This window comes from Bemisia tabaci, chromosome 8 (genome assembly GCF_918797505.1).
Source record: "Bemisia tabaci chromosome 8, PGI_BMITA_v3".
Taxonomy (NCBI): domain Eukaryota; kingdom Metazoa; phylum Arthropoda; class Insecta; order Hemiptera; family Aleyrodidae; genus Bemisia; species Bemisia tabaci.
Window position 1 is genome coordinate 2,727,152 of NC_092800.1, and position 13,189 is coordinate 2,740,340.

The 13,189-nt window shown below is 34.6% G+C and overlaps 1 protein-coding gene across 1 annotated transcript in view; it reads left to right on the forward strand.

Annotated features, from left to right (window-relative positions):
- Positions 1-13,189, forward strand: part of Pi3K21B (phosphatidylinositol 3-kinase regulatory subunit alpha) — a 41,135-nt gene that overhangs the window by 22,277 nt on the left and 5,669 nt on the right. The window contains exons 8-18 of the mRNA XM_072303645.1: positions 3,372-3,506; positions 4,802-5,033; positions 6,011-6,109; positions 6,311-6,496; positions 7,228-7,356; positions 8,436-8,643; positions 9,503-9,760; positions 10,144-10,420; positions 11,033-11,280; positions 11,973-12,149; positions 12,833-13,072. Of these exons, the coding sequence (XP_072159746.1) occupies positions 3,372-3,506; positions 4,802-5,033; positions 6,011-6,109; positions 6,311-6,496; positions 7,228-7,356; positions 8,436-8,643; positions 9,503-9,760; positions 10,144-10,420; positions 11,033-11,280; positions 11,973-12,149; positions 12,833-13,072 (2,189 nt within the window). The remainder of the gene's footprint in view (positions 1-3,371; positions 3,507-4,801; positions 5,034-6,010; positions 6,110-6,310; positions 6,497-7,227; positions 7,357-8,435; positions 8,644-9,502; positions 9,761-10,143; positions 10,421-11,032; positions 11,281-11,972; positions 12,150-12,832; positions 13,073-13,189) is intronic.

The following is a 13,189-nucleotide window of genomic DNA, read 5'->3' on the forward strand; positions in this document are numbered from 1 at the left end:
AATTTTGTAGGTTAGGTACTGCCTTCAGAATAATATTCAACGGACAATTTTCTCCTAGGTAGCAGGGACTGATAATACCAACTTGTGATGAACAAGTATTAGCCAACAAAAAAGTTTCAATTCCACTGCTATGCCACAGCCTAAAACTCAGGTTTATCACTGTTTTTTTTTTTCACCTGATCATTTTGCACCATACTCAATGAACAGGAGATTTTATGCTGAAGTACTTAGAGGAAGTGCTGTGAATACTCCATGGTAGACTGTAGCTGAAAGGAGACATCAAGTGCTCAGATTAAGTACGAAGCTGTTTATGTTTTCTATTTATTTATCTCTCGCTGGATCAGTAAGCACAACCAATCGGCAGCCCAATTATTGAAACTATGTCAACACAAAAAGAGTAGACACAGCCCTTTCTCAACCACGCAATGCATCATATTTTGATGTCTAATCAGGCTGCTTTAAACTCCTACTGCTTAGCTCGAAGAGGCTCCTTTATCATACTCTCTTTAGGACTGTAAATTAGCTGTGATAGAAATTCCGGAGGCAACCATTAGCAGTCTGATTCAGGGGTGCTGAAAAGTGTGAAGTCAGCCAACACTTGAGCCAGGATAAGTACTGAACTCAAGAGTGGAAGAGGAATGTCTGATTTTCAACCTGATGGAACACAGCCTCATTGACATGTTTTGAGGAAGCTTGTTCACAACTCAAGCTATGCCTATTAGCTCCCTATTTTCTTTAGAAGGAGCCAAGGCGAAATTAGAGAAATTCTCTTTCCAGCAATACAGAGAGCATTTTCCTCATTCCCCTAAGATGAAACTGCACCTCCAGGAAGTAAATATACAAAGGTGTACTGTAGAAATGAGCAAAGCTTTACTGGCAGACCCAGTCATCTTACAATTAAGTAGAAGGAACAAATTATCAATGAGGTAAAAATTGAAGGTAGCAATGTCAAAAGTAAAATCACAACTGGAATTGTTATGACTAGAACCAAATTTTCAAATGACATAAATGCAGATGCTGCCTTTCTTCTGGTTTTAGTGCAAATGAAAACTTAGAAAACCTTGCGATATCCGCGAGAAATTCCTCCTTTATTTTGTTCTTTTATTTTTAACTTATTCAAACAAGGACGTGCTTTTAAATTCCTGCTGTTCTGCATTTGCTGAAACTCTTTTCTTTCTAATGGAGTTCGTTGTAGAATTTTACTGGCACTTGGAAAACTTTTAAATTCCTGCTGTTCTGCATTTGCTGAAACTCTTTTCTTTCTAATGGAGTTCGTTGTAGAATTTTACTGGCACTTGGAAAAATCATAGTTTTCTATTCAGATACTCCTGTGGATGGAGATGGATGGGAAAAAAGATAGTTCCAGTTTGTAATGAAAGAAATTTAGCTCACAAAGACATCAATTGGAAAAAAAAAATATTCATCCTGATGTTCAAATTTAATGTCGTTGAATGATTGAGTGCTCTACTGATACAGTCATTATTTTAATTGCATCCGAAATCACTGATAAATCACTTTCAATTAATTACAAACCACTTTAAAGCACACTTGATGTCTGTATTTGTAATTTCCTGAAGATTAATCATCTGATATGAATAGAATTCATTTTCTACATTCAAATCAATTTTTGTTGAGACGCAAAATTGTGACCATCAGTATTATTGACCAGGAAATTCTTGAGATGCTTGATATACTACCTTATCTCTGAACCTTTTTTAATTACTTTCACATCTAGTTTAAATCTAATGATAAATATAATTGAAGTTCAAATGTCAATCAACATTCTTTTAGGTTGTAAGGAGTAGAATCTCGAATTTGAATTTATTTTTTTTTAAATTTTCAACTTAGAGATGATAAGCAGATGTATTCACAATTCCTAATCGTAGATAAGTATTTCTAGGAGTTCTGTGGTGATGTTGGGGTGGCCCTAGGGTAGAAAAGGGTATTCCTATGATAGGTCTGGAAGAACTAGATTATAAATTTCTATATGGATGTGGCTCAGCTGAATCTATTTTTCAAAGAAAAGCATAAAACGAATTTTTGTCATCGCGATTCATTATAAGCACTTAAGGATCTCTTTTCTTCTTCATGATAGAATTTCAGAATTAAACTGTCCAGCTCTTAATTTGTTTATTTTTAAGACAAAGTCCCTTAGAAGTATGGTTCTATTGATTTTTCTCAACATTTAGCAAGTTGATGGCTAAAGTAAAGAAATGTGCAAATCAGAATATTTTAAAGTCTCTGAGTGATTATTTTTTGTTTTTTTAAGGGAAAAAACCGAAGTATCCCCTCGAATTTTCTGTGGATATTTTTTAATACATGGAAAAAAATCTGAAGGAAACTCTTGGTTAATTATTTTTCAAAAGAAGTGAAACATGAGTGGGAGGTTTGCAATGCTAAAATCAGAGCTGTTCCTCGGCTTACGCCATGAAATAGGGAGATGTGCCCTCAGAATCTTGAATGACTGCACAATACTTACTTAGTAGTATCAAGGTGGAGAAACGGTGCTGGTGGGTACACGCAATTTTGCGGGGAAATTAAAGCCAAGAAGTTCCAACAATTATAAGTAGAGTCAAAAGTAATTTTTTTTACTCTAATGAGTACCAGTACAAAACTGAGGGGGGAGAGTGTTCAGCTAAGGCAGTTTGCATTGTAATATTAACACACACTGAACACTGTCTCCCCTCAGTTTTGTACTGTTTCTCATTTGAGTTAAAAATATATACCCACTCTTGACTCTAATTATAATAATTGGAACTTCTTGGCTTTGATATCCCCCAAAACGGTGTGTACCCAGCATGTTTTCTCCACCTTGTTACGCACAGTATTCGGGCCACTTCATACTGGTTTTTTTTTCCCCTCATTAGCAGTACCTTGACTAAACAAGCGAAATTGGCCCTAAAGTCAGAATAAAGGCGAGAAAAGGTTTGGAATTTTTTTGTGAAATTTATTAGCACCCTGGAAAAATTCCTTTCCAGTGACTTATTTTTGTTGTATTCATTTTGCCCCAAATCCTGCAGGGTGGAAGAGGGTGATTAAAACAAGGAAAAATGGGTAAATTTCTGATAATTTGATGAATTATGAAAGATCATGATTACCATGAGACTATGATTATATCCTTACTACGTATCCTGATAAACAATGCTCAAGCTCTTGTCTTGAAATTGTTCACTGCCAAAGATTAGAGAAACACCATTACCTTGAAATGTAACTCCCTGTCTTTTTTTTTATTTTACAAGAGCTCATAGATTCTTGCAAAGTGAAAGAAGAATCTGAAAGTGTGATATTGAGATCTCTCTGAATGTATTTATGTTTACAGCCTTTTTTTAAAATTTGTTTAATCTCATAAGTACTTTGTGTTTTTTTTGCAGCCCATCAGTGACTGGTCATGCTCAGATGTTGTCGAGTGGATGGCCGCAGTGAATCTCTATCGATATGCGGATGTTTTCCGGTTAAAAGACATCAAAGGCTCAGATCTACCTCATCTAGACAAAGAGAAACTCATGGTTCGTTTTTTTTTATATACATCATAACTGGTTACCAATCCCAGATTTTCATTTTTCCACCTTAAAGGAAAAATTATAAACGTGTCCAACAATTCAGACAGCAAAAAGATGAAAGAAACTGTCAGAGGGAGGTTAAAAAATCTTGTTTTTGACCATTTGGTAAATTTTCCAAAAATTCTACTGTGTCATCAATTCCATCTAACCCTCAAGCTCATGAAAAACTCTTTAAGTTCAGCATTTAGTGGCCGATGGATTTTAAATTGCACTGTGGTTGATCAGTTTTCTCCTTGCAGAGGTATGGCTGAACTCGTAAGCAAGGTTGTCACCTTGTGTGGAGGCGCCAAGTAACAAGTAAAAGAATTTTAGTGTGAAATAATGGCAAAGCTGTTTGTCTATACATTTTTGTTACTCTTCAGAGATCAATTTCTCAAGTTCTTGTGATAGGCATGATGTATCAGTCTTGAACAATTATAGTTTCAACTTACAGAACCATTAATGAACTTGAGAGTGGATTTGAAAAGAAAGAAATAAATAAAAAATATAAAAAAAACCATTTGCTCCTCTGTGTTCCTCATATTATTTCAAGTTGCATTTTTTTTATTGAATTTCAAGACTCAGCAAGAATTCTGTTTTGAACCATGTTTACTCTATTTTTATTAATAGTCATGCTCAGCAGCTCAGGATGTTTGAGAGCAGATAACCCATAAAAAAGGAATTTTTTTTCCCCACTTGTTAAATGTTTTTTCTTGTTTGAAGTTTCACAGTAAAAAATTATTCAAAAACTGAAACTTCGAAAAGAGAAAGAGTGAAAATTTTGTTTGATTTTAAAAATTTACATCAAAAGTATCTTCTGCCTGATAAGGTTAGGGTGTCCACTGTCAATAAAAACCGGAAAATATTTGGTAAAATCAGGACAATCGGTCATGGATCAAGAAATACCATGTTTGTCCCGCATTTTTCAACAACATGAAGTTTAGTGCATGCTAAAGTGAAACATTTGATTCAATTCAATGAATGTGTTGGTTTGTCAAGTCAAATGAGTGGCAATTAATTCTGATGAAAAAACTTCATTTAAATTATCAGTTTAAATCAAGAAAACATCAGGTACATCCAACATAAAATTCTAGTATCTACCCTTCAGGTGTTTCAAGTGTTCAATGACTGCATTATTTGCTATAGAGTATCCTAACCTTATATTTATTTAGCAAAAATTTAATCATGTGGAAATAGTAGCTTTATTTTCACTAAGTATAAAACAGTTTTTACTCAGTATTTATTCTTTGCATTTTTTCCAGAATATGGGCATCAAAGAGGAATTCCATCAAATCGCCATTTTGGTTGCAATCGACGAACTGTGTCGGAAACCTGCGTACGACTCTAGCGACGATTCCTTCGTCGACCCAGCGAATCTCAGAGCCACTTGTGCCGATCATAGATTGATAAAACATAGCTTTACAAACTTGCAACGATGTGATAAATGCAATAAGTACATGCGTGGTCTCCTTCATCAAGGATTCATTTGTCAAGGTAACCTTCAGTCTCATTTGATTCAGTTCAGATTTATTTATTTATTTTTTCAAAAACAAAAAGAGGAATTATCTATAAAAATTTCCTGGTTGGAAGACATTTCCCCTCATAATTCATCATAGTTACCTAATCTTCATCAGGGGTGTAGAAATGGATTGATCGTACAATCCGGATTGCATAGCCTTCAACTCAAGTGAATGGAAAGGTTGTGATAATTGGATAAGCCGGAGTATTTTTGCCCTAAAATCTCATGTTTTTAGGTTATTTTGGGATGGAATTTACACATCTAGCGAAATTGCTGTGTATTTTGCAATTTCTTACAAAATGGCAGTGTAATTTGCATGCCTTTTTTTTAAAATTTCCTGAAAATTGTCCCTGAAGATAAAAGAAAAGGATATGGCTTTGAAAATTTTGAGGATAAATAGACAATCGAAATGGGAAGGCTAGGAACTTTCATAGTTCTTTCTTTTCAATAAAGTATCCAATCAATTATAACAACAAAAGGAATGTCAGTCAGGAAGAAATCAGACTATGAAAATCGAATTTTTAGATTCTTCTGTGCCTTGCCAGAATAAAGGAAATGGAGTTTGGAAAAAGTTATAATACATTACATTTTTACTTGCCCAGAAAGTTACGCGACATCAAAGTGCCTGAAAATTTTAATTAGGCACATGATCATTAAAGTAAGTTTTATTTTCCAATCTCGATAATTATTTCAGTAGGAGTATGTTTAAACGACCTCTCGTGGTGCATGAATGATACTGGAACACATACTCGGTAAAACTTTTTTTGAAACTATGCTGTTGCAAGTGGTATGAAAACAAAGACATCTTAAGGCATAAGGAAATCCTTCCCTTGCTCTGTATATTTTATCTTCTTCTAAGTGCAGTGATGTTTCCTGTGTGTAGATTGTACTCCCCCTCCCCCCCCCCCCATTTACTCATGGTCTTATCCTTGAATAACTTTTTTGTCTTTAGATTGTGGTTTAGTCGCACACAGGACTTGTGCTGCAACTGGTTTACCATCATGCCTCTCCTCTAGTTGCGACCGCCCATCTCGATATTTAGTGAAATCAGGTAAGACACCAAGTATCAATAAATGTTCTTTTTATTCAATTTTTAATGCTCTTAAATGTAATATTATTGACGAGAATAAAGATCAACCCATGGAAATTTAGATATTGTTATATTTGCAGGTCCCTCACTTAATATTATCCCTTTGTAAGTGATGAAAGTAAATACGGTGGTTTTACTGAATCAATTTTTTTCTTTTTGTAGTGTTTGGTCTAGGGCTTTGCGCTCAGTTCAATCCGGCTCAATCTGCAGCACCAAATTTAGTAATGATCTGTACGAAGCAACTGGAAACTTTTGCCAGGAACATGCCGACTCTCGATCTGTATAAAATGTACCAATCCTCAGCATCGTCTGAAAAATTGCTGGAACTCAGGAAAAAAATTAATGAAGGTGAGTGTTCTAGGTATCCTCAAGTCAATATTTCTCTTCTGCTAAGAATAATTCATAAACACCACTTCTTTGGTCATTGAATAAATATTCAGTAATTTTCGGCAGAAGAAATAGTATTTTTACAAAGATTAAAAACTGTTCCAAAGGTTCGAAATGTATGTCACTATTGATCAGTTTTTAAGAAAATAAATTTTTAAAATACCCAACGTAGAAATCGTAAGGTAAACTTTTTTGACATTTAGCATTCAAAATGAAGAGGTGATAACTTGGACTCGATAAATCTTCTTTGTTAGCCTGGGAATTCATGAAAGTGTTGAGATAAATTTTTGAGCAATCACCAGATATTTATTTTTTCCCCAAATATTTTACTTCATTTCACAAGGCACAAAGACCTAAAGAAAAAATAGTATTACTATTGTTTGTATAATGATGGATAAATTTTGATTGTCTTATCCGACGATGACAATATTTTAATAAATCTTTTACAGAAAAAAGTGGGTACTAGAGTAATTGTAAGAGGTCTCCTTTTCCTCATGACCAAAAAAACTTCAGTAAAGTGGGAGCATGAAAAAAATATTAATACTTCTCAATAGAATGACCCATTTCCTACCAGGAAATATCAGTTCAGCATTTCTCAATCAATCAAACAAGACTGAAAGCCAATATTTTTTCAAGCCTCGTTCAAACATTAAGTTTTCTCATTTTTTTTCTCTCTCGAATCTGTTTTCTAGATATGTCCAGTGTCGATTTTTCAACTTACGATGCCAACACCATCGCTAGTATTTTGAAGAAATTCCTACGGGAACTTCCTGATCCTGTGATACCTGTTCAGTGGTATGATAGATTTCTAGAAGCTTCAAGTAAGTGTCCTTATTTAATCTTAAAAAATATTTAAATCAGTGAGCTATCATAATGGATATAGATGTAAGATTAGGTTTTACAGATAAAACTACCTATAAATCTCGAAAAGCACATATAGTAAGTCTGAAAGCACTCCTTAACACACAGTACCCGTAATTTGTACCACGCATCTTCAAAATTCCTGTGTTCAGGAGCGTTTATATTCTTTGTTCCCTAGGAAAATTGTGTCGTCATCGTGGATCGCAATTCTTATTTTTTTATGCCATTTTGAATTTGTGTAAAATTGGAACTCTTACCATGTGCCAAAAAATTCACAAATTAGATTTTAAACAATGCAAACTAGAAGTTTTCATTAAGCAGCATTTTATAATTGTAGTCAAGACTGATAATCGTGATCCATGTTGATGTCATTCCTTGGGATGGATTTTCAAAAACTCTCCATTTTGTTTGATTCCTTAGATTTTTTTTCTAGCTTTGAAGTAAAGTACTTTTAAAAATTCTGAAATTTGAAATTTGTATAAGTTTTTTTTTTTTTTTTTTTAAAAAAAATAAAAGTAGTAAATGAGGCCTGTAGACTCATTCTCATTCTTTTTGAAAAATAAAAATGGAAAACCATCGTGTCTGTAGTTAGGAAAAAATGTATAAAAGTTTTTGAAAATCCATGCAGTAAATCCTGAGAGAAGTGTACCTTAAGGGCCAAAAACTGTGTTTGGAGAAAAAATGTTTCAAGTTTTGACCACACTGAATGATTGCATCACTTTTTGCTTCACAAAACATTGCATATCTTATTCAATAATGACCAAATTTTGAAAAATTGGTCATCATTCACTTTGTCTTAAATTACAGCTGAGGACATTTAGTACTCTATTTCAAAATAAAATTCATTTTGACCAAAAATGTTTTGCGACTCTCCTTAACGGATAACCACTGAATGAACAAAGTTGAATAAGCGTTCATTCTACTCGTTTTTTCATTTATTTTAACAATATTTGGTGAAAAATTCCCATGCTTATGATGCATTCCTTGCAGCTTATTTCATATGAGAAAACTCAAATGATACTAATCCTTTTCTGTGCAGAAATCCGTAGCGATGAACAAAGCGGGATGTGTTTGTACCATATAGTGCAGGAACTACCTGTGCACCACAAGTCCCTGCTCTGCTTCCTAATGGCTCATTTCTGTCGGTTGTGCCAACTGAACCATGCGAGAGGAATCAAGGAACCACCCACCGTTTTAATCCAAGTTCTTTCTCATGTCCTTCTCAGGCCACCGTGGGAACGAATCATGTAAGCTTACATTGTAAACCCTATCCTCAACACATCGAAGTTCTAATCTTCCTTAACATGTTGATAACCAAGCCATCTATGCCTCCTTGCTTTTGTGCAAGGGGGTTCTTTGGGCGAGATTTAGCAACAAAAAAATTGTTTTTCTAATTTTTAGGCTTTTTTTAGCCGATTTCTTTCAGTGGTTGCTGAAAAGGATAATATAACTGTCGTTCTTTCTTATCTTGATCAAAAGTCCCCTTAAATTACTTCAAACCTAAGAGTTATCACACTGAAGGCTTAATTTTCCCTCCAATTTTTTTTCTATGTCTTAGCGATGGTTTTAAGTGTCATTTCAGCAAGAGACCTCTAACTTGATCCAAAATTACCAGAATTCTCTCAATCACAACTTATGGGAGGGCATTTCTGATGTATGGCCCAGTTATAGTTCTTTTTCATCTTTTAAAATAAAAAAATGAATTGTCGATTTTAAAAAATATAGTGAAAAAGAAAAAAAACCTACCAAAGAATCTTTTTTAAATTTTTCCTGTCAAACATTCAAATGCAAAGCAATGATGTCAATAAAGCACAAGATTCCAATATCTCTGATGTTCAAGTATATTTGCCTTGGGTCTTTTTGGAAAACGTTGGAGATGAAAAACACAGTCCCATCCACAATTCTCGCATATTTTAAATACTACCAATATCTAAATATTTAATGATAAATGAAGTCCCCAGTTGTGTCTTACAATTGATTCCACCAGTAGATGACTTATTTTGCCCGAGTTCAAGTGAACCTGCCCATCATAAATTTTCCAATTTTTTTTTGCCTTTTTGAAGGACGGGTATTTATTATTACTATTTTTTTCTATTCTCCTTCCAGCCAAATAGTGTACAATACAGAAACACACATGCGGATCATAGAAATGCTTCTATTCTACGGTGATTGGGGCGAAAAATTACCAGAGTTCGCCTCAGCTCCAGCCCTGCCTCCAAGAAAGGTCTCAAGGGCAGGTGCAAGCCCGTACAGTAGCGGTTACACTTCAAATACAGCGCAACAACTGTCTCAGCAAGAAGCCGAAGAGCGGGACTCTCCTCAGACGCTCCAAGATGCTGAGTGGTACTGGGGTGATATAACAAGGTAAGCAATTTTATTGATGCCGCGTAACAATATCTGAACTCAATTGCCATTAAGTATCAGTCGAAAATTTCATCAGTAAAGTAAATTCCATAGTTCCATTTTTAAATTGTTTAATCCCTTCACAGAAATAAAATCTAACTTTAAGTCAATAGATTTTCAACTTACAATATTTCCAGAAACCAATAATTATGCTCTTAGAAAGAGAAGAAGTAATTGAAAACCGAATTACATGTGTTCTGTCAACCTCCAGGATGATTCCTAGTGTGTTTTTTATTGTTAAACTTATCACTGACATAAATTGAACCTTTCAATGGAATTATTTTTAAAGAAATACTCTAATGTCTTCTCTTTAACTCATGGTGTTTTGTGTGGTTTTTTTGCAGGGATGAAGTGAATGAAAAATTAATGGATACACCTGATGGAACATTCTTGGTCCGTAATGCATCCAGCAAAGGTGGAGAATACACGCTAACCCTCCGCAAAGACGGCACGAACAAATTGATCAAGATCTGTCATAGGAACGGAAAGTACGGTTTCTCGGAACCTTACAAATTCAACACAGTGATGGATTTAGTGAAACACTATCGCAACGTTTCACTAGCCCAGTACAATTCCACTTTAGATATTAAGCTACTGTATCCAGTCTCCAGGTTTCAGCAGGTGAGAGCAAGAAAATTACTCGTCTTTAATTTCTCTCTCCGAAAGTGACATGCCAAAGAACAGCACTTCTTGAAGCACAGTTCTTTTTGAGATAATTTTTATCTCCACAGAAAGATTAATGATATAGAATCTGGAAAATCAATCAAACTTAAAATTACTCAAGATAATTTTTTTATATGTATCAAAAAAAGAAGAAAAATAAAACATTCTAAAATAGGAACGCGCTCCAAGATGGAAACAGTAACAAGTTGGAATCTAGCCTTAGAAGAGGATATATACGGCGTCTGGAAATGCATATGTAGTTATTAAAAATATTAGTCATGAACTTGAGTTTTTTAGTGAATTATAGTGTTAGCTGTGAGAAAATAGCGACTTTTGAACCTGCAATCCTCCATTGGGTAGATATCTCCCAAAATACTTGGTTTCACTATAAACCAACATTTCAATTTTAAAATCTTCAGTACCAAGTCTCTATCACTGTGGACGGTTGTATCAACACAAATTCTCTCTGAATGTTGACCTCTATCAACAGTGCTCTTATCTCGTTAAAAGTTTGCTGTTACACCCATGGTTCATTTTTCGATCAATTAATACATTTTTTCTCTTCCTCAGGATGAAGAAATTGCCTGCTCGATGGACGTTGAAAACGTTGCGCTGAAACTGGTTGACATTGACAAGGAATTGCTGATCAAAACCAAAATGTTTGACAATCTCTCAGATGCTTTCATGATCACGAACAAAGAAATTCAGTTGAAACACCAAGCACTGGAAGCCTTTGCGGAAACGGTGGCGATGTTCAGGGAACAGGTGAAACTTCAGGAGATGCTCCAAAAAGAGGCGCAGCCGCATGAAGTGAAAAGGTGAGTTCACCAGTTTAGCGTTTTACCTACCTCAGCTCAAGAGGGGCTCGAAAGGTACAAATATGTTGTTGAAATAGGAAAATTTCATCTGGATGATCGAAGTTTTGTTCCATCGCTATATTTTTCTCAAAATTAAAATTATGTCAATGTAAGACAAAAGACTCAGACAACTACAACTTCACTAAGAAAAGAAATTTTTTAGGTGAATTCCATCATCGTTAGTAGAAATTGCCTGTGTAATAATGCAATTTGGAAGAGTGATCAGAAAAGTGCAGGGTTCACTACTTTTTGGCGTTGAGAAACCCTTTGAAAATAAGAAGTCAGTTCATCTATTTACTTTTGTGTTCATTTCAAATTTGAATGTCAAAACTGAATTGTTTTTTTGGACTGTAATATCTGTATAATAACTGATGTTATTTGAACTTTTTACAAATTCTCGTCATGTTACGTTTTTTTTTTTGTCAGTGAACAAAAGTTGCAAAATTGTTTCAAGTAAATTTTTTTCGGAACTAATCTTGGAGTCAAAATTAAATAATCTTATTTTGTTTTTACTGCCATGTTTTTGCAGACGAATTTACACGGTACGGATGAACCCACAGGATGTGCAAGTAATGTTTGGTCTTACATCGTTCATCTCTCAATTCGATCATGTATTTTCATACTTATTTGACTTAATTGTTTTTGCTTTTCAGTTTGATAGTGAATTCTGATCTCTTAAAGAAACGCTTACTTCTTCTCGAGGAACACAAAGAGGATCTCGACGAAAACTTGAAGCAACAAGTCGCGTATAATAGAACGCTGGAGCGGGAAATCAATACCTTGAAGCCAGATGTAATTACACTGTTCCGGTTGAAGGAAAAGCATTTAGTGTAAGTATCCTTGTGCATTTTATTGACTTTAGTATGGATTGAAAGTAATTAATGTGTAAGAAAACATGTATTGTTATCTTAGAAACAGCGAACATCCGCATGCAAAATGAAAATAAAAAATGAAATTACCATTGAGAGAAATCCAATGAGTAATTTTTGCAGCCCGGGAAGTAATAACAAAATTCAGATGTTTTTTTTTTTTTAAAACACTGGAACTGTCACTCAAGCTATTTTCCTGAATGATTCGTGCAGTTTTGATCTATCATTAATTTATGAATTAATTTAATTTATTTCTGTATTCATTGTTTTGTATAAAATGTGCATGTCAGGATTTAGTAATTTATCAAGTAAAAATCTGGAAACTTCTTAGTATTTCTTCAGCTGAAAAGCAAGTGCTGACAAATTTTTGAGTTGAAGTTTAAACCACTTCCTATTAGAGAAGAGCTACAAATTGTAATCCAAAATATTCCTTTTGTTTTTTTGTGACTGTTATATTGTCCAATACTTAAAGGGTAATCACTGAATTGTTGATGTTGTGCAGAATTTTTTAGGCAAAATAGCATTAAATATTTGTGAAGAGGTATAACATGTTTCATGCCGTGTCAATCTATCTTAATATATTTGATCAAGAAGAATGTTCGGACTCAGGGCCAGATGACTAACTTGACTGTGTCCAATTTCAGATGGTTGAAAAGCAGGGGTGTGAAACCGCAGCGAATTCAACAGCTCCTAGCGGGAGGACATATCGGGAACACGGGACGCTTCGAAGGAGGAGAGGCTGAAATACCTCACTATGACGAAGGAACGTGGCTCCTCAAAGATTGCTCCCGGACAGATGCTGAAAGGTTGCTCATGGGTAAAAAGGACGGTACCTTCCTCGTTCGGCCTAGTAGTCAGGGTGGCAACTATGCACTCTCTATCATGTAAGTTTTCAAAGTTCGCTCTTACTTTGTATTGTCGTCTAAGAAGTATCCTAGTTTGATGTTGCCACAACTGACGATGTTGAATTAATAAAAAAAAAAAAAAAATAAGTTTGTTCC